The sequence below is a fragment of the Trachemys scripta genome, chromosome 4, assembly GCF_013100865.1.
Source record: "Trachemys scripta elegans isolate TJP31775 chromosome 4, CAS_Tse_1.0, whole genome shotgun sequence".
NCBI classification, from domain to species: Eukaryota; Metazoa; Chordata; order Testudines; family Emydidae; genus Trachemys; species Trachemys scripta.
The window spans coordinates 62,475,949-62,502,727 of NC_048301.1; the positions used below are offsets into that span (position 1 = coordinate 62,475,949).

The following is a 26,779-nucleotide window of genomic DNA, read 5'->3' on the forward strand; positions in this document are numbered from 1 at the left end:
GTGTAGAGGAATGTGCCCACTTTATCCATGCCTTGAACCGAGGAGTCTCTGCCAACAAACCAGGATCTTTCTCCAGGACTCGGCACAGTTCCTGATTGGACTTCTACTTACAACTCACCTCTGGCAACCTGGCTTCAAATCCTAGATGGGTCACAATACAGAAGGAGTTTTGTGGCCTTAACCAATCTAGTCCCCAATGTTCACTTGTCTACATCACCCACACTTCAGCATCCTCTTCTCCCCAGAGACCCATAACTAAAAACATGTATCATCAGATCAGGATTGTTACACCTCACATAAGCATCCGTACCACCCTGCACAGCTGGAACTTTGATGCATCTGTGACTGTGCTGAATATCAAGAGAGGAACTCCTTTCCCCTCAAAACGTACACCTAGTTTGGTTTCTCGGTACCGAACATTTGGCAATGAAAGACAACTATTGTCATCTCTTTGGGTTTTACAAACTGTAGTGGAGTACAAAAGAGGTTGGGGGTTACACCATATCGGTTGTAAGTTTTCAGTGTGAAATGTAGGGAATTTAACTGTGCTCCCACTCAGGTGAAAGTGGCTTGCAGCTACTTTACCCATCAGCATTCCTACTTTATTCCTGGGGAACTCTGCACCAAAAAAATTAAAAATTCTGCACACAATATTTTAAAATTCTGCAAAATTCTGCATATTTTATTTGTCATAACACAATATAATCACACCACTTTCAATTATTTTTGGTCATTTATTTCAAAATACCTGTCAGCAAGTATGTCTGTAACAATACAGACAACAAACAAAAAAGATTCAGAAAATGTTTTTTGAGAAATAGATTTCTTACTAGGGATATTAATACATAACTGAGTAATAATTCATTTAAACTACAATACATAACTGTATTTCCTGCACCCCTCAGAAGCAGAGCAAAGGCTTGGGGGAGTCGGAGGTGAGGGAGAGGGAAGTAAATTGCTGGGGAGGAGCCTGCGTGTAAACTTGGAGGGTTATTGGGTATGGGTGGGAAAAGTATGGAACAGGTTTTTTGGGGAGGACAGGAATTGATTGTTAGGGAGCTTCCCCCATGCAGACCCTGGCTGACCTGTATCTTCAGGCACATCTGCCCCTGTCCCCATGTGTCCTTGCACATGCTGTGTGTGTCTCTCCTCCCCCACTCAGATGCCCACTCCCCCACGTCCCCATGTGGCCCTGCATAGCCTCCCAAGTGTCTCTGAGCCCCCAACTCAGCCATCTCCCTGTCACTATGTAGCCCTGCACTTCCCTCCCCCCGTGACCCTGCACCTGCACTTCCAGTCACCCCCTGCCCCAGTCTGTCCTCCCCCACTAACCATTATGAGCCCCTGTCTGAGCCCCAGGAGCCCCACACTGTCTGTCTCCCCATAGTCCTGTCTCCTGACCTAGCCCAACATGTGCTGTGAAGAAGGCTCTGCAGGTGCTCTCTCTTCCCTAGCTGGCCAGGAGCTGCTGCTCTGTTCTATCACCACAGCGCTCTCTAGTGAGCAAAAGGTACAACTGCAGAAACTTTCCGGCAAAAGCTGTTTTCTGCATAAAAAATTAAAACTATGCGTGGCTTATTAATTATGCATCCATAGTGGCACAGAATTCCCTCAGGAGTACTTGAACCATATGTCTTTGGTGCATTGCAGTCCATCTATGTCCTATGCCAAGGAGGTTCTCATTGCCCATTGCCCTTCTTCAGCTTCCTCCTGCTCAGAGCCAAATTTAGGGCCTTTAGGAGTATGTCCTTGTTGTTCAGAACATTGTAGCAGTTCACTTCCACCAGCCTGTCAAAGTCATAGGGCTCAAAGGTGAAGTTTAGCGTGCGGTAAGGAGAGTCTTTTCCCTCAATGACAAAATCACCAAAGGATTTCTCATCTTCTGACTCACGTTCTATTCCTGAAATCAGAGAAAAATAAACTGTGAAAGTCTTACTAGAACCCTTTAATTGAATCACCAATGAAGGTCACAGATCAACTAAGCAGGTGTCAACTTTTGCTCACTCTCCTGGTCAGGAATTGCATGAGAAGAGATTTCAGCACTTCAGAGTAGGGTCACAATACTTTAGCTTTCAAACTTTGAGCCAAAGTACCATCTCCACTTCATACTTCCACCACCCTCCAAAAAAACACAGATTAAAGAGAAAAAAATTGTTTTGTTGCAATAAATCACAGTATGGCACACTACAGGATTAAGCTATAATTTTGAGGTGAGAAATACTAACCTGACTTCAAGGTAATAAAGTTAATTCTTCCTGGAAGGGGCCGCCCACATTAGGATAACAGGTGTGTTTTTAACACCCTAATATAGACAGGGCCACTTGGGCTTTAACACGTGTTACCATAATATAGAAAAAGGCCCCCATGCCTTCTATTGTAACTAAACTTGATTTTAAAATGACTAATGGGGTTCTATGAGTAAAAAGGTGTTTCAGGTTCTCAGGTGGAAAAATGGCTGGGAATTCCTAAATTATAATCCTTGAGGCAACGCTAACTGATTGTATTTCAGACCTCTTTATAATGCAAATACAGTGACCATCACACCATCAGGATAAACCCCAGAAATATTAGTTCACATCTACATCTAGCCATTATATGTGGCAGAACTACTTGGTAAGGAAAGAGTTGGTTCATAAAGGAGCAAATAATTGTCTATTTAGATTCCCCCACACTTTACATAGCTTTTGGGACAGCCCTGTTCCTCCCTTCACCAAAATGAAACACTTCTGTTGCTCTTTCTGTAAAAAAGTAATAGAGCTCAATAGCTTACAGGGAACTAGGTAAGGGAAAGCTGTGATATTTTATGGTTAGAGAGACAAGGTGGGTGAGGTATTATCTTTTTTTCTTCAGGGCAGGTCTAAAACCCGAGGAAGAGCTCTGTGTAAGCTCAAAAGCTTGTCTCTCTCACCAACAGAAATGGATCCAATAAAAGATTACCTCACCCACCTTGTCTCTCTAATATCCTAGGACCAACACTGCTATAACTGCATACATTTTATGGTTAGGAAAGTTCAGCCAGTCTCACATTCTAGCTAGCTAATCATACCTGAATACCTTAATCATAGGATCTTGATGCACATTCCCTTACCCGGTGCTTTGTATTTCCGGAATGTATCATTCACCAGTGGGAAGTGAAGCACTATGGGAGCTTTTGGGTTTTCATCATCCACAAACATGTAACATTCTTTTGGTTTCTTCTCATCTTCCTCACTCAAGATGATTTGTGGAAAGGGGATTTCCTGTTCTTCACAGTATTTCTGAGTCAACTGTAAAACCTGTGGTCACAGAACAAAAGTCAAATGTTAGGTCCTGTTTTACCCAGCGAAAACAGAAAAATAGAGAATATTTTTCTTCTAACGATTATATTTATGGCACTACTACAAACTATTCAATTTTCATAATTAATTTATGTTATGTAGCAAATATTTTATAAAGTAGAGGCAGCATGTTCTAAATCACAAGTTTGGGAACTTTTCCACTGGCTTCCTCTCTGACCTAGAACAAGTCATTTAACCTCTCTGCCTCGGTTTCCTCATCTGTAAAATGGGGATAAGTTACCTGACAGGGAGTTTGTGAAAAAAATCAGTAAATATTTTTGAAGTGCTGCACATGTGTAGACATCCTAAGTATTATTACATTTAGCAAGTTTTTTTAAAAACACTTTCGTAATATATTTCAAACAGAAAAGTTAGTCAGTCACTATCATTTTACATAGCCAAACCTACAGTTAGACTTGGAAGGATTGGACTCAGATTTCTCACTTGGCTAAAAACAAATAAAATGCTTTCATAATTAAAATTCAAAAATTACATCGAAGAAAAGTTAACAGTATATTCTATGATGGGCTCGTAGACAAGTAATACACTGTGTTGCTGTCACCTTTTTCTGGCAATAAAATAAGGTGTTGACTAATATATGGATTTTATTACTGAATCTGATGGAGCTCAATTTCTGTAGACATATTTTGAACAGCAACTAGACTTGATGGTGCTAGGGAAAATATTAAAATCGATAAAAATAAAAATACTTGGAAATAAATTATGTCCCTTAAAATATACTACAAATTAAAATTGAATCATTTCAAGATTATATATATTGAATTTGACTAGCTGCATGTAATATTTTCTGAACATACATTTGTATACATGAAGTTCACAGTGAATTGCCTGGTCTGACAACTGAAGCCTTGAGTGGCCTTAGAGTTACTACAACATGTCCTACTTCAGGAGACTCCCTATTCAAACATCTTGGACTGATCCATGTTATGAAAAATGTATGTTTCCATGCTTCTTTCCCTGTCTAATGTGCTCACCTCAAATGGAGCATCCCAAGAGTAGTTAAATGACAGGATGACATCTACATCTCTTTCTGGCTGGAGCACCACGGGAAAGGGAGAGTTGATCGAAAAACCACCATCCACCAAGTACAGGCTGTCTTCCATGGGAGTCAGCTGGTTGGGAAAAGCATCAAGGTGTGTACCTAACAGACACCCCCACCCCCAAAAAAATCACCTTAGTTACCAAAAAGATGGGGAAAATGAAACAACCACTGAGACCTTAAGGAGAAACCTCTAATACATATTCTGTACTCCCACACCAAAAATCAGACCTGCACTCTGGATATTCCAGAAGCAAAGTAGAAAACAGGTCTGTATCACCAGCTGGGTGATATTATTTCATAGCCAACAAGTTCTCCGATTGTATCAAATTCTCTGCTGCTGGTGTAAATTTGGCAGCACTCCACTGACTTCAATGGAGCTGTTCCAAACTTATACTAGCAAAGAATTTGGCCCAAAATGCTAAAGTTATGCATGATTTTAAAATATTAACAGAATATCCAAAGCACAGTGATTTATTTCAAAATGGCTACCTTTCCAGGCTACAAAATTCCTGTTGTTGACATAATTTCTGTGAAGGTACAAGCCTTGCATGAAGTTGAAGGTTTCCCCAGAGGTGACACGGGACTTGAAGAAATCCTGAAAAATTTGTAATAAGGGTCCCCCTGGTATAACCAGACGAGTCTTTAACCGAGTGGCTTCCCGAAAATGGAATCTTTGGCAATCATCTATAACACAAGCCATGATAAAAACCAGAATATATTTAAAAGCATGCTCATTCAAACCTAGCATTTCAAGATACTAATCTTTTCACAAATGAAAGTTCAAACTAATGTCATATGACTGTTTTTCCCCCTACATATGTGGGCACTGTAAAAACGTATTAGTCTGATTTCCAAATTAACTGAGTCTTTACTGAAGTTTCGTCATTTAGGATGTCTTTCAAATCTCACTCATGAGTCATGTAGCCATTCCAAACTGATGCCAATGAAAACAATATGACATCACGGATATGCTCTCATATGGGACAACGGTCATTAGAAATACTGAACATTCACTACAATATTTCTTATGGTTACAAATGGGAAATAGTGTAATGAAACCTAACACTGTGGTATGACAAATGCAGAGTGAGAGGAAGGATGTTCTTTCTACCTACCTATTGAAGGTACTTCTAGACCTCTCCCCATCACCACAATACCTACGCATCTCACAGTCTTTAATGTATTTATCCTCACAGCACCCCTTTGAGGTAGGGAAGTGCTATTATCCCCCTTGCACAGATGTAGAACTGAGGCCCAGTGTGACTTGTCCAACATTACAGAGAAAGTCTATGGCCAAGGGAATTGAACTCAGGTTTCTCAAGTCCCCAGCTAACACTCTAACCACTGGATCTTCCTTCTTCTCTTTGTAGTTTGGATACAGGACTGGGACTCAAGAGACATGGGTTCAATTCCTAGATCTACCATCAGCTTCCTATATGCCCTTGGACAAGTCACTTAACCTCTCTGCACTTCTGTACCACAGTTCCCTATCTGTAAAACAGGAGTAACAACACTTTCCTACCGCCCAGGGATGTCACAAAATATTGTAGTCAATGGAACCAGGTAAGGGGGTGGGGCGCGAGAGAGAAGTTAATGGTGACCATTATTATTTAGTCTACTGTGTAAATATATAGGCCATATTGTTGAGAGAAACTACATGACAGAGGAGAGTGGAATGCAGCTTTAGAGAAACTGTGTTAATGATCCAGCCCAGCTGAGGCTTGTCTGTCCTTGGACATTCCACAGGACTTCTTAAATTTTGGAGTTACATTTATGTGATCGTTCTGAAAAGAAACCTCTAGAAAACCCAGTTTTTAAACAAAAACTGACTATTTTACGGGGTACTGAATGGCCTTACCTATGACTCTGATTACATCTTTCAGAGAATCTAGAAAGCTCAGTCCTGAACCAACCATCTTCAGACAGATATCATCCAGACTTGCGGCAAAGGCACTGCCCCACATTCCTATAGGCAGAGGAAGGGGTAGTGGAGACAGAAATAAAGAAGGATTTAACACCCTCGTAGGCTTCTTAAACCCAGTGCAGTCAATAGAGGCTCTACCATCGGGTCATTGCTTGTTACCGACTGGGCTGGCCCTGTAGGAGGAGTTGAGCCCTACGCCTAATTATCCCTTTCCAAAGTGATGGGTTGGGCTTCGGGCAGTGGTTGGGTCAGGTTAGCAGGCATCAGGTAATGGTAGCTCAGGGATAGTACCATCCTGTACAAGGGAGTCTACTCTGTCAGAGAAAGGGAGATTAGGGAAGACCTAAAGGAGACATCTCTACAGAGAGGCCCAGTCTGGGGTACTCCCAAAAGAGAGATCTGGGATATGTTGTGTTAATTTTGATGGCATATATGGGCCCAAAGAGTCAAAGGTGTTAACATGACCCTGAAACTGTCCAACAATGAAGAGTTTTAAACAAGGTTCAGAGTTTAGTATAGAGAGTGCTTGCTTAGCACCATGGAAAACACAAACTGTTTAATGGTTTCAACCTTTTATTAAAGATATAGAAAAAAAAAGGAAAAACAGGTAAAGCATTTGGAATGTAAAGTATTAACGAAGGCTTTTATTTTAACCATAACTCTTATCCCCTTTTCCTTTAGCTATAGAGAGATTTTATAAGGAAAACCCTTTGTTTGACAGTCTTTTAGATTATATTAAAGATAGTAATAACTGTCCCTTTTGGGGAAAAGAGAAGAGGTCAATTGAGATAGGCTGGAACTGTTATTGAAGTTCAATCCTGTTTGCTAAAGGCAAACACACACAAAAGGGGAGAGAAGAGAATAGCAGAGATGCAAAATACAAATTCTGTCTCTGATGTTGCATCCATTTGCAACCGCATTGCTAGAAAAACACAGGCACAGCACTTGGCCTTATCAGCCATTCCAAGTACCAGCATCAGGATGCTTAGGGAACAACTGCAGCTTTTGTCAAAGGCTCACAACAGTGTTGCAAAATATAGTCTTAGCCAGCTAAGGTGGACTCAGACAGTAGGAAAAGAGAAACGGGTAGGAAAGAAAAGAAATAAGGCAGGGAAGGAAAAGGACACGAGGGGTAGTGAGGAGACAGTCTCATATCCCAGTGTTTGGGATTCAGCCAGAGCCAGTGGAGGTGGCAATGTCATTGGGGCCCCTCTCTTGGACGGTCTGGTAGAATCTCTCTGGTTCCGGACAACAAAAACCCAATGGTGTCACTGTGGACCTCAGGGTCCCTGGAGTCAATGGAGGTGGCAGGCCAGGATAGTGAAGCTCACTCCTCCTTCCCCTTCTTTCAGTTAGCAATTATGCTCATGCTCGATTTCCCCTGCCCCCCAAAGTCTTATCTTTTAAGGACCTGAAAGAGGTCAGATTCACCCCTGCGGCGCCTCCTGCTGGTTATCCTGGGAATTAGCTCAATCCAGCCTGGAGCACCCTCTGCAGGCCGGTGATCCACCTTGTCTTCAGCTGGCTCCCGTGTCCCTCCCAGGACCCCGGTGCCCCTTGGCAATACCCACACATGCTGGGTCTCCCCTCCCAGGGGAACCCCCACTCACTAACCCCACCTCGCCTCAGTACCAGTAGGGTTACCATATCTAATAAATAAAAAAAAGAGGACCCTCCACGGGCCCTGGCCCCGCCCATTTCCCCCGGACGGGGGTTTGACTGCCGAAAAGCCGGACATGTCCAGGAAAAAGAGGACGTATGGTAACCCTAAGTACCAGGCCACTGCCAGTCACTATCAAGTCCCCGCTCCCAGTATAGGCCACTCATCACAGGCAAGGTTGGGTTTGGACCTGCTGCCTTGGCCTACCTCTGGGCTGCCCGCTGCAACCCCCAGTACCTTTGGCCTAATACTAGGCCGCAGCCTGGGGCTTTCCAGGCTGGAGCTCCCCAGCTCCTCTGCCTTTCCCCAGCCCTGCTCCACTCAGGTACCCTGTGTCTAGCTCCCTGCTGAGTGCAGAGAGACTCTGTCTGAGCTTCTGGCTTCCTGCCTTTATAGGGCCAGCTGAGTCTGTTTGGGGCGTGGCCTACCTGCAGCCATTTCCCCCAAATCAGCTCAGCCTTCTCCCAGGGCAGTTCCAAACTCCTCACAGCAGGAGCAGGTATCCACCCCGCTACAGAACCCCAAAAGGAAGAGAAGGGCAGGATAGCCCATCCTTTCAGTTATTGTCCACCAATTAGGCCAAATTTCCAACACACTCATTTTGGTTCATTGATTTCCAGGCCCACATTTCTCATCTACTAGACATGATCTTAACACAGCCCTGGAGTTACATTAGGAGGCCTTTTTGTTTGGACTAAATCAGTCACAGCCAGTCTCCCTTTTACACCTTTCCCATCAACATGGATTGTTGTATGTGATTGGAACATTTCATAAACTTTTATCTGCTTTCTCACAGATGAGTTCACAATTAGTGTAAGTTTGTTGGCTCAGTTATTACAATATGTGCCGAGAGAGACCTGAAGCCATGACAGAAGGGTAAGAGGAGAGAACCTTGCAGGGAGCAGGAAGTCACATGCAGGGGACCAGAGGAGACCCTGGTTTGAGTTCAGTGGGGAAGACACTCTCCCTATGAGCCAGAGGGAAAGGCCTAGCTGGAGCAGGAGTAGGGTTGCCAGGCATCTGGTTTTCGACAGGAATGCCCGGTCAAAAAGGGCCATTAAAAGTCTGGTCGGCGGTGCAGCAGGGGCTTGCCCTAGCTCCAAACAGTTCCCGGAAGAGGCTGCCAGGTCCTTGCAGCCCCTAGACGCATGGGTGGCCAGGGAGGCTCCACGCGCTGCCTCTGCCCTGAGTGCCGGCTCCGCAGCTCCCATTGGTCAGGAACCGCAACCAATGGGAGCTGCGGGGGTGGCGCCTGTGGGTGTGAGGGCAGCGAGCTGAGCCTCCCTGGCCACCCATGCGCCTAGGGCTGCAGGGACCTGGCATCCGCTTCCTGGGAGCTGCAGTAAGCACCACCAGGACCCCGCACCCCAACCCCCTGCCCCAGCCCAAAGTCCCCTCCCACACCCAAACTCCTCCCAGAGCCCGCACCTCACACTCCAATCCCCTGCCCTTAGCCCCCTCCTGCACCCCAAACCCCTCATCCACAGCCCCTCCCCACTACTCACACCCCCAGGCAGAGCCTGCACCCCCACACACACTCCCCAACCCCCTGCCCCAGCCCAGAGCCTCCTCCTTCACCCCAAACGCCTCATCCCTGGTGCCACCCCAGAGCCCACACCCTCATCTGGAACCTGCACCCCTCCCCGCACTCCAAACCCCTTGGCCCCAGCCCCGCCCCAGATCTTACACCCCCCAGCCAGAGTCCTCAAATCCCGGCACTTCAACCCCTTGCCCCAGACCAAAGCCCTCTCCTGCACCCTGGATCTCTCATTTCTGGCCCCACCCATAGTCTGCACCCCCAGCCAGAACCCTCACCCCTCTCCTGCACCCGAACCCCAGTGAAAGTGAGTGAGGATAGGGGAGAGCAAACAACGGAGGGAGGGGGGAATAGAGCGAGTGGGGGCAGGGCATGGGGTGTTCAGTTTTGTGCAATTAGAAAGTTCGCAACCCTTATCAGGAGCAATACCTCAACAAGAGTATTAGGAACCCATGAGGGCATAATGGACTGCTAAGCCTTGAGAAAAAAGCTGAGAGATTCTACTTTTGAGTTAAACTGTTATTTTATATTAATAAGTCAGATCCCAAGAAGGGGTGAGTACTTCAAGAGCACCAGTTATGGTGGTTTGTTTAACTGAGCAAGGGGGAAACTGAGGCATGAGCAGGTTCAGACACTAGATGAAGCTTTCCTATTTCCCTTTCAAAGCAAGCTGCATTAGAGCATACCCTGCAGATAGCAGATCCTGAGCTCTGGATGTTTCCGGATCAGCCGCCCCATGAAGAACTCACTGTCAAAGTCTTCTGTTCGGACAAAGGCTCCATACTTGCGGAATCCAACCTCATAGGGAGTGAACTCACACCACTCTGAGAGTAAGACAGCAGATCAACAGTTATCTCAGGAACACTGATGCGCAGTCTCATTATCCTATTCTTATAGGAGTGGTTAAAGAAGAGTCTCTGCTTCTTCCAGGATCACCTATCAGCAATTCCTTCCCCATAAAACCCCATATATAGTAGAACTAGTGTGGCTGTCTTGGGGGAACAGATAGTTGGATCTTCCAGAGAGGCTCTGTAGGAACTCCCTGTGCAGCAAGGTTTGGGGGACTAATCAAATCACTGGTATGCAGATCCACCAGCCATTGTCCCTTGCAGAGTAGGGGCACAAGAGCAGCAGGAATGATTGCTGTTTCAGGGTTGCAGCAGCCACCAAAGAGCTCCTCCACTTCTGCTCTATGGCCTGGGTTCGTGAATTCCTTAGCTTAGTCCCCATGAATAGTCCCTGCACCAAGCTCAGCATTAGCACGTTTGGGTACAGAGGGGAAGAGAAAAAGGATTTAACATCTAGAACTGGGGAGGGGTAACCCTCTCAGATGAGAGCTCCTTAGCTATACCACAATTTAGGATTTCTCACTATATCTCTCAATTATGGCAATGAGAGCAACTTGACTGTCTAGATGTTTGTCACAGAATGGGCTCCCTCACCCTGGATTTCTCTTTGCAAGCAGCCCTCTCACACTCTTATGCAAGTTCACCACAGTGTACTTTATTTACAACATCTTATGCAGCTTCATGTCCCATCACCATAAGGGACAGTTTCAAAGCACCCCTGTGGCACAGGAATGGGAGGAGAAGGGGGAAGAAGTCTCACCTCTCTGAGATCCTGAGCTTCTTTGCCCATCCTTCCAGCCTTCCCCTCCTTTCTCCCATTTAATAGTTCCCAGCTAACATGCTGAATCCCCTTGTTAACTGGTTAACCACCCAGTCCTAATCAAATCTCTCCCTATTTGGTCCATGATGGAAACCTTACAACATAGTGAGCCAGCCCTAGGCTACTCCCACTCTGTCACATCGTTCAACGATGAAAACATTAGTTTTCATGCCTTCGGCGGCATGCCTGAGGGAGGTCCACCGGTCCCGCGGATTCGGCTGCAATTCGGCGGCAGGTACCCCAAATCCACGGGACTGGCGGACCTCCCACAGGCACCCGCCAAAGGCAGCCTGCCTGCCATGCTTGGGGCAGCAAAAAAGCTAGAGCTGCCCCTGCTCATACAGTATCAAGATGATGCCTGCCTGCCTCTCCACTCAGCCAATACCAGCCTTCATCACCCACTCGTTCAATTTTCTAACGGGCACTTTTGTGCTTTCTCCCATGCTGCCCCCCAGACAGAGGCGAGGCATGCGGGGGGGCACACAGCGTTACGTGCCAGTGCCTCCCCCTCATTTCTGCAAACGCAAAGCTGCTCAGCTTGGAGGCTGCATCTCCAGCTCCGCTGACTCGGCAGCTGAACGCAGCCTCCTAGGTCCTAGTGCCAGTTGTGCTCCCCTTCTGTGTGCTGGGAGTCTTCCGGTCTTCTGTGCAACAGTGAGTGCTCGCGGTGGGGCTGGGTAAGTGGGGGTGGGGGGAGTGAGGGAAGGGGGGGAAAGGGGTTGGGGGGGGGGAGAGGCAGTAGGGAAGGAAGGGAGTGGAATAGGGTGGGGGAGGGGAATGTGGGACTGAGCGGAGGGGGATAGAGAAGAAAAGGGGAGGGATGGGGAATCACAGGGGAAAGTGAGAGCCCAGCATGCGGCATCCCCTCAGAAGCAGCTGGGGCTCCCCCGTTAAGCAGGCCCATCAAACCCTCACCCTGACAAGCCCTACCCCCTACACCTGGACCCTTCAGACAACCCCTCACACCCAGACCCCCACCCCACTGAGCCCCAACCAGCTACACCTGGACGCCCATCCCATCAAGCCCCAGTCCCCCAGCACCCGAACCCCCCCCACACACACACACAGACCCTTGCCAAGCCACATCTCCCCACACCCAGAGCTCCCCTCCCCCGCTGAGCCCAACGACCATCATCTGGATTCCCTGCAGAGTCCCACTGCCCCTGCCCCAATGAGCCCCTGGGCATCCAGATCTCCCACTGAGCTGCCCACACCCAAATTGCCCCACACAGAAACCTCTCACCCCACACCTGGACTCCCCACACACTAAGCCCCTCCACACTTGGATCCTGCTGGGCTGAGCTTCCCTACCCACACCTGGTGGGCCTGGCACAGAGGGGCAGGGCCCCGGGGTGTTTCTGGGGCAGGCCCAGCTCTTGCACTGTGTCAGGGTCAGGTGCAGCCTCACTGCTGAGTCCCTGTACTGGGGGATCTGGGGGCTTCAGGGTGATCTCCCACCTCAATGCAGCCAGTGGCCTGTGCTCCCCACTGCTATGCAGGAGTCACATTTATTTGACAAATACAATTTGCAGAATTTTAAAATATTGTGCGCATAATTTTTTATTTTTTTGGTGCAGAATTCCCTCAGAACTGGATCTTCAGTGATATAGCGATGAGGAGAACATAGGTGAAGGTGAACTTTGCCAAGCAGTGTCCAGTTTGACATATTAGCTATTGGGCTCCCAAATACTGGCTAATCAGCACCTCATGTCTCATGCTCATTATCCAAGCTTCAGGGAATGGGGGAGCTGCAAAGGGGATTAAGTCTCAGTGGGAGGGAGTTATTTACAAATTTTAAAATAGAAAAATAAACCTGTCTCATTTATACCTGCAAAGTCTTCATCGCTAATATTGGGCCTCACATTGATTGCTGCATAGATGGGATAGGGGTTCTGTGCCCTCTTCACTGCTTCCTGTTGGTCAGACAGCTTTGACAAGTCTTTCTGGTTATAACAGGGAAAGAAAAAAAGCTTAATATTTTTGGTGCTATGCTAAAGCCATCTCGCCACCATGCTCCAGTATTCTGGAGCTCTCTCACTTTCCAACCTCAGCTATAATCATATCACAGGCTCTGAAGCTCCTCTCTCCCCAGTGTAGGGCTCATTATATTTTACTAGAATATTTACATGGCCTAGATATTTTGAATTTTACAGGCATTCTTCACTAGTTAATTGCTGTTTTAATCAGATTCCAATTTGTGATTTCATCTAACTGTATCATTTTACATTCTGTTTTTGAAAAACCATATTGCTAGACATACGCCACCATATTTTCTGAGCCTTAACATTCCAAATGGCTGTCAAATGAATGGCTTGTGAAGTAATTTCAAATAAATACCTAGCTCTTACATAGCATTTTTCATCTATAGATCTCAAAGTGCTTTATACATTAGGTAAATATCATTATCCCCATTTTATATATAGGAAAACTGAGGCAAAAAACTCCCATGTTTCTCCCAAGACTCCTCTAATCCCAAGAACAATTCTATACAACAGGGGTCAGCAACCTTTCAGAGGTAGTGTGCCGAGTCTTGATTTATTCACTCTAAGGTTTCGCGTGCCAGTAATACATTTTAACATTTTTAGAAGGTCTCTTTCTATAAGTCTATAATATATAAACTAAACTATTGTTGTATGTAAAGTAAATAAGGTTTTTAAAACGTTTAAGAAGCTTCATTTAAAATTAAATTAAAATGCAGAGCCCCCCGGACCGGTGACCAGGACCCGGGCAGTGTGAGTGCCACTGAAAATCAGCTCGCGTGCCACCTTCGGCACGTGTGCCATAAGTTGCCTACCCCTGCTATACAATTTATGCATACACAAAGAGAAATCATTTTCCAGAGCACAAAAAGGTGGATATGTTGAGGTTCTAATTTGAAGGCAAACAGCAATACACTTCAGAGTCTAGAATTCTTTACCTTCTGATATAGAAAATACTCTATAATAAGGCCCCACAAGTCTATGAAAGAGACTTTCCGTCCATCATTCTCCATTGAGTTCAGCTCCTGGAAGTAATATTTCAATCGTTCTGACGAAAGTGCCCCTGCTTTGCTACTAGATACATTATCCCTGGCATTACTGATTGCACCTTGGAGGTCCTTACAGGACCAGTCTGTGTCTTGATACAGTGCAGACAAACACCTGAAAAACATTTACATCAAGATCAGTGAATGATATTAAACATCAAACTGCAGCTAAGTATTGTTACTATTGCAGTATTGAACTGAGAACTGTAGAACTCGGACAACCTAGAAGACTAAATACTAAAGCTAACAAGCATTATGAGATGGAGTTTTAAGTTCTAAAATACGCTGGGGAACCTGAGACCAACCTTACTGTTATCACTCTGTCAGCTCATCTACCATTCAGGGTTGTTCTGGAGAGCAGATTAGCTAATGCTAATTAGTTTACAAACATTAGCTAACCCATCCTCACAACAGCCCTGCGAGCTAGGTACTGTATGGGGTTCCAAACAGAGCCAGGGTAACTGGTTTCCTTCTCTGCACAGCAGAGAATCTGGCTTTGCAAACCTCCCTACACAAGTGTATAAGCTAGAGTTTTAGATGAGGAGCAGTACATATTTATTTACATTAAGTTATTTACCATAACTTTTCCATAAAGGGGGTGAATTTTGAAGGTGCAAATGGAAGTTAAGTATCCAACCCTCACAAAACCTCAATGGGAGCTGGGCATCTACTTCCTCTTTGTGCTTTTGAAAATCTCCCCCCAAAAGTGTTTTCTTTCTGTAATGCAATTATATAGCTTCTACTAGACCCACTGCCGTAGGTATTAAAAATAGTAATGAAACTCTCTTTTTAACCACCCAGAACATGATGACTGTCAACATCTGATAGACAATAGCAATATATTGGACCTACTGTTTTTTAAAGATTATGTGCATTAAATCTAGCATCTCACTTGGAGCTACACAAACCCTATCCAGCTAGAAGTTTCAGGGACCATCATTGCATATTACACACCAAGTAGAACCTGAAATTCCACACAGATATGTTGTGCTGTCCAAAAGGCTGAGCTGCTGAAGCCCTGACAGGCTGCCATAGAATGATGTCAGTGCTCTAGTCCCACCACCAGATCCCAAAACTGCTACCACTGGGACCTGCAGAGAGGCAAGAAACCAGGGAATTACACATTCTGAGTTAATTTTTGATCTGTTGTTTAATTTTATATTTATTTACTCTTTACTTATGTAAGGATGAGACCCTTAAAACACAGGAATAGTTATACTCCTGTTAATATACTGATTAAATTCCAGTATAAAGTTAATCATGACTGATATTTTAGTGATATAGATCATGTATTATAAAGATCGTAGTATTGTCTAGAGAGTTGTCCATTTGCTGAAAAGATGTGTGATGTATATTATGCTCCCCAAATGCTAGTCATTTAATCACACGCCTTGCAATAGCACATCAAACGTACACTGTTGTAAGCAAAAAATACTTTAATCGTTTCTGTAGCACTAGCACCTAAGACCCCCAAGCAGAGATCAGGACTATTGTACCAGGCACTGCGTACACAGACATTCCTGTGTACACAGACATTCCTTCTGCCCTTCCCTTACAACCATGAGCTTTGCTGGGTCCAAAAGCTGGCTTTATTTTAACATCCTGACAGCACATGATGCAGTAGCTTTAGATGAGAGAATCCAAAGAAATTCTGGAACCTCAAACCCCAGAAATTTTCATTGACCTTTTTGGAAAATTTTTTGGTTTTTGTTAAAATTACTTTTTGTTCCATAAAAGGAACACCTACAAAAAACAAAAAAGTCTGAAAAGATATCAAAATCTAGAACTCAAAATTCTTGGTCTCTAAAGAGAAACTCACCATAGGTGATGCTGTGAATGTTCCGTGAATGAAGGAAAGTCCTGTGGTTTACCTGCAAAGAGCCCTAAATGTTTAAATGATTACCAGTCATAGTGGCTCTACAGCCATCTCTAAACACTGTGCTTCATACCTCATCTTTCCCAGGGGCTTCTCTTAACTTAAGTGTCTTCATTAGTGCTTGAGAAACTATTTTCTTCCTCTTGTCCAAAAATTCTCTCTCTTCTTCACAGAGGTCAAAACCAAGGCGTACATCAAGATCCCAAGTGCTGATTACAGAAACAGGGGTTAAAAAGAAATTAGGAGTTTTCATAAATCTAAAGGGTTTGAAACCCCTTGAAAAAGGGTGTATGGTAATCTTCTCTAAGCAAATATTCTAGGCTTACAGTCAAATCACTGTAACAAACACAAAACTTGACAACCAATATTCAGTTAAAAAACAGAAGAGCGTTTTTTGGTTAAAGGTGAACTTCACTCATCCTCACTATTTTAGTTTGTGGTAAATTCAATCCTACAGTGTCCAAAGACCACGATTTGATAGTTTCATACAAATATAATTAAAGTTATGATTGGTTTAAAGAAACATAACTGGGCAGAGGGATGTCTTTAGCAGAGGGGAAGAGTCTCAGAGGGAGGTAGGGGGAGGATGCAGGTTGAAAGGCTGGATTCACTGTGAGAAGTACAGGGAAGGAAGGTGTCAGGATTAAGATGATAGTTTTAAAAGTATTTTAGTCGGTTTAAGAGAAGAAAACATCTTACTATGGGTTTGTAGACGAGGGTTGGATCAGAAACTAATAAATGCTATGTTAAGAGGCAATTAGGGATAGTTCTATTATATTTTTTTAAAATTGTAAGCTAACAAAACATGAATCTATCCACCCCTTACCCTGATCTGTTTTGCTTCAATGCGCTAATCCTTTCCCAATGTTTTTTTTAAATTTTATTATCTCATTTTATTTTAGATTGTAAAGCTCTTTGTGCCAGGAGCTGTATCTTCGTCTTTGTCTGTACAGCTCCCAGCACATTTTGGGCACATTAGTAGTAATAATAAAATACAAAACAGCCACTTTACGTTTGCACATTTAGCTGCTCATTTTTGAGGCCTAATCCCTAGGAATTTATGAAAAATTTGTTCAGATTTCAGGCCCTTTCCTGATATCAGTGCAGCAAAGAATAATTTCACAGTGAAAATCAAAATAGAATTTGGTTAACAGAAGAAAAATATCCAACAAGATTTTATTTTTTCATTCAAACCCAAGAAAGCCTCTACTAAAATGAATGTGCTTCAGGAGCAGTTAACACAGTCACTCAGATCATTCACTGCGAGAGTAAAGTATTTCCTCATCATAGGATCTGCAAGGAACATACTCACCTCTGAGGCTCTGACTCACCTCTTTTCAGCCTTCACAGTCAGGTCCAAACTTTGTCCCTGGAAAAATACAATAAATCCCTGAACCAAAGGTAGTTTTACAGGTGAGCCTACTAACAGGGCATGGAGAATGCCTTCACCATTATCAAATATTATGCAAGATAAGCACTTCCACCAGCAAAAGCAAATACACAGCACACCTTATATTCTCCCTGTGGCTGTTTTAGTGCAAATAGACTTCTCTTAAAAGCTGTTACACTGGAGTTAGATAAAGTTGGAGGACAGGGGAAGAGTGCAAGTATTATTCCTCTTGTGCACTTTTGGCTTTTCCTTCCTCTCTTTCACAGTCTATTTAATTTTTCCCTTGCTTCTGCAAACTGATGGGCACTGATGCTCATTTTGTAGGAATCAGCCCTGAAAATAGCACATCTGAGAATGACTGTGTTGAACAGTCTGCAGTGATTAACTCTATGACATCATTCCAAGAAATGTCATCTTCTTGAGGTGTTAATTTTTAAAATTACAGCAAAACCTGGTAGATGTCAAGAGTTCAATTAAGTCTTCAGTTATGGCAACACTGGCTTTTAGTCCCAAACTTTAAATATGCCTATTTCTAAATGTTGGAACCTTTATCCCAAGAGTATTAAAATACACGCAAAAATATTAGTGGGTTACCTCTCCTAAAGGAACAGCCATGTCTACTTTCTGTCCAACAGGAAGTGATTTAACTGGTACAGTTCCCTGTCCCAGAAGTGTAGTGTGCTTTTCCAGATCAGAGCTTATTTCATCCTAGTAACGAGAAATAGTAATTCTACAGTCAAAGAAAAATAGTTTTCATTAAAATAGTAATTTCACCTGTGAAAATTTAGAACCAGAACTGTCACAAAGTGGAGTTATTCACATACTGCAACTCACTACAACTCTTCAGAAGAAGGTCTTATGATATCATGTACTTTTGACCACCTTACAGGCTCTTTGTCCACCAAGCCTTCTTTCTTGGGACTATTTCCATCATTCCAAACCTCTAAATTACTTCAAAAATCTAACTGCTCTCTTTTTAAAATCAACCTGTCATAAAAATGTTTCTCTTGCCCCCAAATGGGAAATTTCCCCCCAAAAGAGTTGCCCTGGTCTGAGGCCAGTAATGGGCAATATGCAGTGCTGCATTCCTAATGGGTTTAAAGTCCAATATATTGTGACGTGTTTCAAATAGCACTTCATTCTAGCCCTGGAAGGTCCATTGATATCAGACTCTAGAGTCATGACATTTTGTCTAGAAAAGCTATTTTAATTCTTTTGGGGAGGTTCATTTTTTACATAGTTAGTAAAGCAAAGCTCCTTCAATTCCTACAGAATTTGATTCATGATAACTGAAGCACCTTGTTTTACAAGGGAGGGATACAAAAAACCAATCCCAATAGAAAAATATTTGTGTTTCAAAATTGTAAAATAGTTTTTCCGTAGCACGTATCACATGCCCAATATATGATAGCATAGCATAAAGGTTTGATATTCATTTATTTGCACAACTAAATTCATGCTGATAAAAATCTTTATTCTATACCACACTAGTGTGGGTGGGTGGGTTTGTGGAGCTGGGGGGTGGGGCGGGTGTACGTACCCACAACGTTACAAGAACTTTATTAAGGTTGGACATTCAAGCACTTAAAAGTTAAGGTCATTCATACAACTTTAATTCAGCCCTCTATTGCATGTGACACAGTCTTTAATAATTACACAATCACATACTATTTTTTTTTCCATTCCACCTCTGTCTGATTCACTCCCACTTTTTTCCTTCACCCATTCCAGGCCCAGTCTCACCAGACTTGTTGTTCCAGTCTACTCCTTTCCCACCCACTTCCACACTGCTCCAACTTTTATCCACTCTGCATTCAAATCAGATGGCTTCCTCCTCCACATTGCCAGGGTGCCAGCAGGGAAGGAGTCACTGAGAGCATAAGGGAGAGAGGCTTCTTTGCGCTCAGTTTCAGTGACCAGACTCACTGAAAGCAGCCATTTCACACAGGATAAGTCCATTTTTGCCCCTGTAGCCTTGGGCTGTAGGGAGTATGCTCAGTCACACGGTGGGGAAGATGCATGTGCAATCTGGTCAGCATTAGTAGCTGTGAGAGGCTCAACAAAGCTCAGTGAGGATGGAATCTCCAGAGATTCCAGCTGTTTAATATCAAAAAAGTCTCAGAGCATGTGCAAACTCTGATTTCTAAAAGGCCTATAACTTGGTCAAATTTAGGTGGATTTTCACAGGGATGGCAAAAGGCATATCCTGAGACAAAGACCATCCACTGCCAAATTTAATGTCCCTTGTGAAAAGCACGGGAGCACCACAGCTGTTCGAAGAAAAGGTCTCAAGAATTTTTTAAAATTTTTTTTAAACATGGGCAAAAACATATTTTTCCCTTACCTTGTTCTCAGAAACAGCTGAACTGCTTAGTCTGAAATTTTCTAAAAGAATCCAGCCTAAGACTGATACCCAGCATGGAAAATTTCAGACTGAACAATTAAAGTCTGACAAAGTTATAGGCTACTGAAAAGAGGATCTTATAATGGGAAGTGTCAGGGAACCGTCATAATAGGCAACACTACCATCCCCATCTGTAATTGCCAGTACTCCATGAGAAAATTGCTTTCAACACCAGTATCTGACTACTATACAATGGCAAACCAGAAATTGGTTTCCTCTAAAGAAATTTCTGGCATGATGATCATAACCATAAATCAGTACAAATTACTCTTCAGTCTATTTCATGGACCAGGAGACACCTTGCTTCGGAATGGATTTGTTCCAAAAGTGGTTGGTAGGCTATGTAGATGTCAGCACAGATGCTCACCTGTATGACAGTTATTGTTTGCTCCAGTTCCACCTCCAGGTCTGGACATATTTCTTTGTCTACATGAAAGACAAACGGGGTCCCAAAATCTTGTTCATTGTCTAGTGTGCAAGGAATGCACAACTGTTTCTCATAGGCCCCCGGCATTGATAGCTTGATCTGACAGCTCCCTGACAGTAGGGATGAGAGATTTAGGTCAGAACAGTCACTGAAACACACATTGAAAACTAGAGAATTCTATTAGAAATGACAGCCAGACCACAGAGACAAAAACTAAAGCCCCCAAGTTTTCTTTCATATGACACTTTATGGAAAAGATGAAATAGCATTCCATTTTTATTAACAGATTTATTAAAAAGCCACTTCTTGAAAGAAAGTAGTAAACAACATGTTACATGGAAAGTGAAGCAAAGCTCCTTAGAATTGGATGGCAAGAGGCAAAATTCAGGTGAGGATCCAAACTTCCTCCAGGATGGGATGGATGTGCTAAAGAGCGAGCAATAGAGTAGCTCTTCCTTGAAATATACAAGCAGACATACCCTTTTCACTCTGCTTTGACTTCTCATCTTTGTTGATTACACCTTGGAGACACAGGCAGGGATGAGCCTATTTGAAAAACAAAACAGCTCTGGTTATGAGATTCACTTCAATTCCCCACTGAAGTATAATCCAGTGACAATAGGAAGTGGTTTAGAGCATTGATCCTGTAGCAAAACAAAGGTTTGGGGGGCAGATTTGTTCCTTCAAATGGACAGGGTTTGTAGGGCAGGGATTGTTGCTGTTTTTGAACTGAAAATCACTTCCCTACACCATAACTTCCTCACACCCTATTCTACACAGCTACAGACTGTCAGGATACACAGACTTTTTTCTATTTTTTTATTTAAACTTACTAAGAATGTGCTTTACATTCAATCTCTTTCCCCTCCAAAAATTTAGGGAAACTAAAAGCTGGCTTGATTTGTATTTAGATCCAAATCAGAATGGAACTGAAATACAAGCTGAGCAAACAGCCAGCTTTGCACAGAAGAGAAAAATTGCTTGCCATCCATCCCACAATTCACAGAAACTGCCCCATTTCTGCCTATGCAAACACCTCTTACACTGTAGTCTCAAAACCCTGCCTTCGAGTGACCATGTGGAGAGAGAGGAGGTCGGTTTCCCACGCCATTTAGTCCTTGGCTTCTCTGATGAGATTGTGGACAAGAGACTTCACGGATGTTAACTTTGCTCATTAAATTTTATTAAAGCATCAACATTCCTCCACAACTCTACTGGTCCCCACAGAGAGGGTACATGTCTACCTTTGAGCTGGAAGGTGTGATTCCCTGCTCATGCAGAAGTATCCACTCTAGTTCTGCTCAAAATTGCATGCTGGAAATAGCAGCTCAGCCAGGGTAGCACATACCCGCCCAGCCCACCTGGGTACAAACTGAAATGGCTAGGCCAAGCCACCACTCATGCTACCCAGGCTACACTGCCATTCTTAGCATGCTAGCTTGAGCACAGCGAGTGCAGATACGTCTATGTGAGCTGGGAATCGTACTTCCCTAACACATGGAACCAAGCAGTTGCTTAAAATGGAAGACTGACATGCTGGGAGGTATAGGTCCATGCTCTTATGAAGCAGCCTATAGAATGAAAAGATTTGAGAATGACTGCACTAGGAAATGAATTGATTCCCACCCATTCAGTTCACATACAGGCTATTAGGCAGCCTCAACAGTTATTTTCAGACATGATTTACCTAGGCTGAATTACAGTCAGTGACCTAGAAGCAAAATGCTCCATATTAGAACTGTGCAGAGGATGGAAATTCCATTTTGGGAAGGATTTTGAGATTTCGGAGTTTGGCTTCATTCTAAATCACAACAAAACCCAAAAATTTCACAATTCTCCATGAAAGAAAATTCTTACAAATCCTTCATTTCTGATTGATCAAAACTTTTCTTCCCCCCACACCTTGACACCCAATTTTTCTTCAAGATGAAATTTCAGTGAAATCAGCATGATTTCACACAGCATTACATTCTCCAATAGAAAATGCTTCAGCCTAAGTTTTTCGGATCCTCTCCACTCCATATCCTCCTATCCTGTTAATTTCCTTAGCTAACCAGTCCTTCCCTCCATCCCTCATCTGCGATTGGGATTCTTCACTATATAAGATACCATTTTCATACTACCATTTTCTCTGAAGACTTAAAGAAATTGCCTGAGATCAGGCCCTCTGGCTTCAAATTTCAGATTCAGCAGCCAATGCTGCAATGATTTATCCCATTTACTATCACTAATAAGAAATGATTGGAAAGAACGTATGCTGAACTTGCATATTACAAAAGTACAAAGGAGCACAGGTAAGTGTCAAGGACTGGAGGATAGAGGGGTCCACAAAATATCCACTGACGCTCCAAAGGCATTGTTTTGAAACAGCATCCTTCCTTGGCTATGAAGCCATCTGACCTACTGGAAAAAATAACCCCCATCACAGGACAGTGCCCTAATTTCCAGAAATCCAGATTAAATATTTTTATATAAGCAAATGCAAGAAGGGACACGTGTGAGGTAGAGGAAATGAGATGCATGGATTTTGGGGACCCTCTAATTTTGAAGTGCTCATCCCCTGTTTAACCACTGAAAGCTGCATTAAGTAACAATTCTCTAATGAATAACCAATTATCTGAAGAAGTGAGGTTCTGACCCACGAAAGCTTATGCTCCCAGTACTTCTGTTAGTCTCAAAGGTGCCACAGGACCCTCTGTTGCTTTTTACAATTATCTCCATTCACTCACCACAAGGACACCATTGGTGAGGATCTCAGTAGGGGCATCTGAGCTGTGAAGGTAAAGGGTAAATATGAATGAGTTTTGATTTTAATTTCCCATTGGTCCCTCATTTTGATGCCCCTCACACCTCCCTTTCCATACTGAGTGCTTGGAGGCACCTTGTGTGCTCACGATCTGTAATCAGACACTGAGAATGGCAGCTCAGTAAACGTTTCCTTCGTAGGGCAATGGAAAAAATGTTACTATTAAAAGGAGAAACTGCTTCCTGGCTTTGTGCAGCTGTCACACGCACATGCAGATTCCCACCTCAGTTTCCAGAAAGGAGACTGGTTTCAAATGAAAAGAGACCAAACATAAAAAAGGTATTCTGGATAGGCAGGTGTAGTGTTAATTGTATTACAGGGATTATTGCAGTAACCTTCATTGTAAGCTAAGACTTCATCAACATGAGCTTCACCACAGCAATGGCAGATAGACTCCAGTACTGAGATTTCCCTTATTGGAATGCCACAGCAGCAAGATTCCAGCAAAGTAATATTCCAGAGCACTGTGCCAGTGCCCTAAGGCTGAGGACGCCATAGCCTTGAAGGCATTTATACCTCAGAAATAATACAATTCTTTGCAAGAGGTGAGAGACCAACACTTCATTCTAAAATAATGCATTAACAATGCACATTTACATTGAGCAGTGTACTTAGATGATCAGACTCACCATTTTTCTAAGTAGAACTCTACATCCAACTCCTCCTGAGCCTTTACAAAAAAAAAAAAAAAAAAATCAGACACAGAACAAGATAATCTCTGACCATTAGAAAGAATATGAAGCAGGTCCAGGTTCACCCAGCAGCTTTGCCTATAAGGCAATCTTCACATTAGGTTATATACTCTAGAGATTGTTTGCCTTTTTTTTTTTTTTTTTAAAGTGCAATTATATTCTGAAGTGACCAAGAAAAAAATGAGAGAGAAGGTGGGTGAGATAATATCTTTTACCCTATCCCCAAAAGCACATGACTAGTCCCATTGAAGTCAATTCATATAAATAACGCTCCATAACTGCGTAAGTGTTACCAACATCAAGGCTTTAATTTTCAATATACTGATCTTTGACTATAGCAGTTCTGTAGACGTCAACTAGGACACCCTACCAATAGTGGCATTTAAAAAAAAAAAAAAAAAAACATTTATAATTTAACTCATTATAAAATGTAGTCTAAAGTTATAATAGCACAAATTTTCAAGTAAGTTTTACTAAGCCTCAACCTCATTTAAATCAATTACTTAAAACTGCACCCCCCGCATTAAAGTCATTTGATCCATTGGCTTAGGGTAGTCAAAAGGATCTACCAGGAGAGGGCAGGAGAAAAGACAACAGACGGGAGTGTGTTGTGAAAAAAGCAGGACAGATTTATGTGGGACAGAGCTGTAAAATGCTTTGAATGGGAGAAGTTAGAAGTTTAGCCAGAGGAAGAAAGAAAGCGAGTACAGAAAGAGGGTTAGAGTGAAACTGTAGTCAAAGCAGTGGGACTGTACAAGGATTTTTTTTTTTTTTATGGTTTAGGAGAGGTGACATTGTCTCGCAAACTGATCATGTGACTAGGAGTTGAACTCCTGAATCCTAATCTTGATTGTTGTGTCCATGGGTATGTCACTTAGATCAACATTTTCAAAATCAGCTGCTAATTTTAGGTACCTCAATATCTGGGCATCCAGAGTCTGATTTTCAGAGGTGATGAGCACCTACAACTCCCATCAACTTTGTCTGGGTGTTCAGCACTTCTGAAAATCAGGTCCTACATGTCTCAAGCTGGGCACCCCAAAACAGAAAATCCTAGAATCAGAAGCAATTTTTGAAAATGTTTGCCTTAACCTTGCTGTGCCTGTTTCCTGATATGGCAAATAGGGATATTACTTACTAATGCATCTTACAGGTGGGACAATAGAATTATTTAGGACTTGTATAGATGAACGGCTAGTGTGTGGCAAACTGGGGTGTAAATCTACCTTGCACTAACTGTCTTTGTGGACCCTACTACTACGTGCTAAAAATTCCCCAGTGAATTTGGAGTAGGTGAAAGTGCACTAGAGAACTTACAGTGTGCTGGTAGCAGGTAGTATATACATGGATAGTTGGTGAACAGTAGGCTAGTCTAAGGTAGTTTCACACTACAGCTTGCTGCAAACTAATAGTTTGTCTACACAAGCACCTTGCTAATGTTTAGTGCTGAACAATGCTTTGAACTTGAATATGCTAAGTACTATATACATACACAGGTTACAGGGGAACAAGGGGAACTTTGCTCTCAAATCTGTCCCTACTTTATTCAATGAAGCCCTTTTGAACTCCAATACCCATATGTAGCTATAATCAATTATGTTGCCATATGGGCTACCTATGTTTAGTTTCATTTCTTCAGCAATTTGCACTCTGAGCTCATTGCTGTCTTTAACAGCCTTCTGCAGACTTTGGCCCATCTCCCATTCACAGCACCCAGCAAGCATTCAGTAACTGATTACAAAGAACATAACTAATCAGGAAATAAATGTAGATCCTAACTCAACTGTATTTGGCACTTCTCCCTGGGGCACTAATTTTCAGTTCCAGATCCACATCAGTTTTTCAGGATCACAATTAGTGGCCAAGACCACACTAATCAGGCTCTGGCAAAAGAGGGGTAAAAGTGTTACAAAAGGCCCTCCAGGGTCATGTGATCTGAGCTTCTATGTAGACAGAGCTTAGACTACTATACATCATCTAGGTTGCCTAGATGAGGGATCATTACTCCTCAGTAACAGTGTACACAGGTAAGTTTGCTTCTGAACTCAGCCATTCCAGCTTCTAAGTAGGATCCATTTGAATAGTATTAAAGAAGTTAGCACACATTTCTTAAAGAAGGCTGAAATTGGTTTGTCTTCACCCAGGCCTATTGGGTATAACTTGGCTGAGGCAATGACCATGGATGGGATATCTTGTTGCAAAACAATAAGATTGGAACTAAAGTAACTGGACCAATAGTAGTTGAAGAGCACTTACATCTCCAGCACGTGCAAAATCTGTGAATTTGACTGAATGTAGCAATTCAAGATTTTAACACGAGGACGGTGGTTATTCTTAAGTTTTGAACTTGTTAAAATTGAGAGGTAGTCTTTGCAGCAAAGAATATTGATCCTTGCAAACTTTATATTATATATATATATATAGGCTATGTTTTCATAAGTGACTAGTGATTTTGAGTGAATCAATTTTTGGGAATCCAATTTGAGACACTTTAAAGGGACCTAATTTTCAGAAGGTGGGTGGCTCAGCACTTTTTGAAATACAGGGACCCCTTTGAATTGTCTCTAGTTGGGCATCCAAAAAACTTAGAAACACCAAAATCACTAGTGACTTTTGAAAATGTAGGGTGGCTGTATTTGCATGTAAACTAGCTTACTGTATTTTCCCCAATATTTTGTAATTACTTCAATACACTGGGTCAATCCGAATGCTTCTTTGCCAGGGAAATTAAGATACTTTTTATAAAATGGCAGTTCTGAGCCTAGATGATAGCAGCTCTTGTAACATAAGAGATATTGCCTATGTGCTGTACTGCTTGTCTGGGCCCACAGAGGATACGAATCCTTCTATACCCAAGAGAGTCTCCTTTTATCGTAAGTAGTAGGGACTTGTGGTTTTGGACCAAAAGGTCCCTAGTTCTATCTATACAGAAGTCCACACAGATGTGGAATAACTAGTGAGCAACCTGCTCTAGAATCTGAACTCCTGGT

At 42.9% G+C, this 26,779-nt stretch overlaps 1 protein-coding gene across 1 annotated transcript in view; it reads right to left on the reverse strand.

The window, feature by feature from the left end:
• Nucleotides 1-1,356: 1,356 nt before the first annotated feature.
• LOC117877180 (cytosolic phospholipase A2 zeta-like) overlaps nucleotides 1,357-26,779 on the reverse strand; it is a 35,548-nt gene continuing 10,125 nt past the window's right edge. The window contains exons 5-20 of the mRNA XM_034770033.1: nucleotides 23,727-23,767; nucleotides 23,021-23,063; nucleotides 20,771-20,837; nucleotides 20,232-20,401; nucleotides 18,055-18,168; nucleotides 17,402-17,439; nucleotides 16,144-16,279; nucleotides 15,149-15,285; nucleotides 14,087-14,309; nucleotides 12,998-13,112; nucleotides 10,188-10,325; nucleotides 6,239-6,346; nucleotides 4,870-5,064; nucleotides 4,313-4,479; nucleotides 3,089-3,275; nucleotides 1,357-1,900 (exon numbers count right to left, since the gene is read on the reverse strand). Coding sequence (XP_034625924.1) covers nucleotides 1,680-1,900; nucleotides 3,089-3,275; nucleotides 4,313-4,479; nucleotides 4,870-5,064; nucleotides 6,239-6,346; nucleotides 10,188-10,325; nucleotides 12,998-13,112; nucleotides 14,087-14,309; nucleotides 15,149-15,285; nucleotides 16,144-16,279; nucleotides 17,402-17,439; nucleotides 18,055-18,168; nucleotides 20,232-20,401; nucleotides 20,771-20,837; nucleotides 23,021-23,063; nucleotides 23,727-23,767 — 2,100 coding nt within the window. The 3' untranslated portion in view covers nucleotides 1,357-1,679. The remainder of the gene's footprint in view (nucleotides 1,901-3,088; nucleotides 3,276-4,312; nucleotides 4,480-4,869; nucleotides 5,065-6,238; nucleotides 6,347-10,187; nucleotides 10,326-12,997; nucleotides 13,113-14,086; nucleotides 14,310-15,148; nucleotides 15,286-16,143; nucleotides 16,280-17,401; nucleotides 17,440-18,054; nucleotides 18,169-20,231; nucleotides 20,402-20,770; nucleotides 20,838-23,020; nucleotides 23,064-23,726; nucleotides 23,768-26,779) is intronic.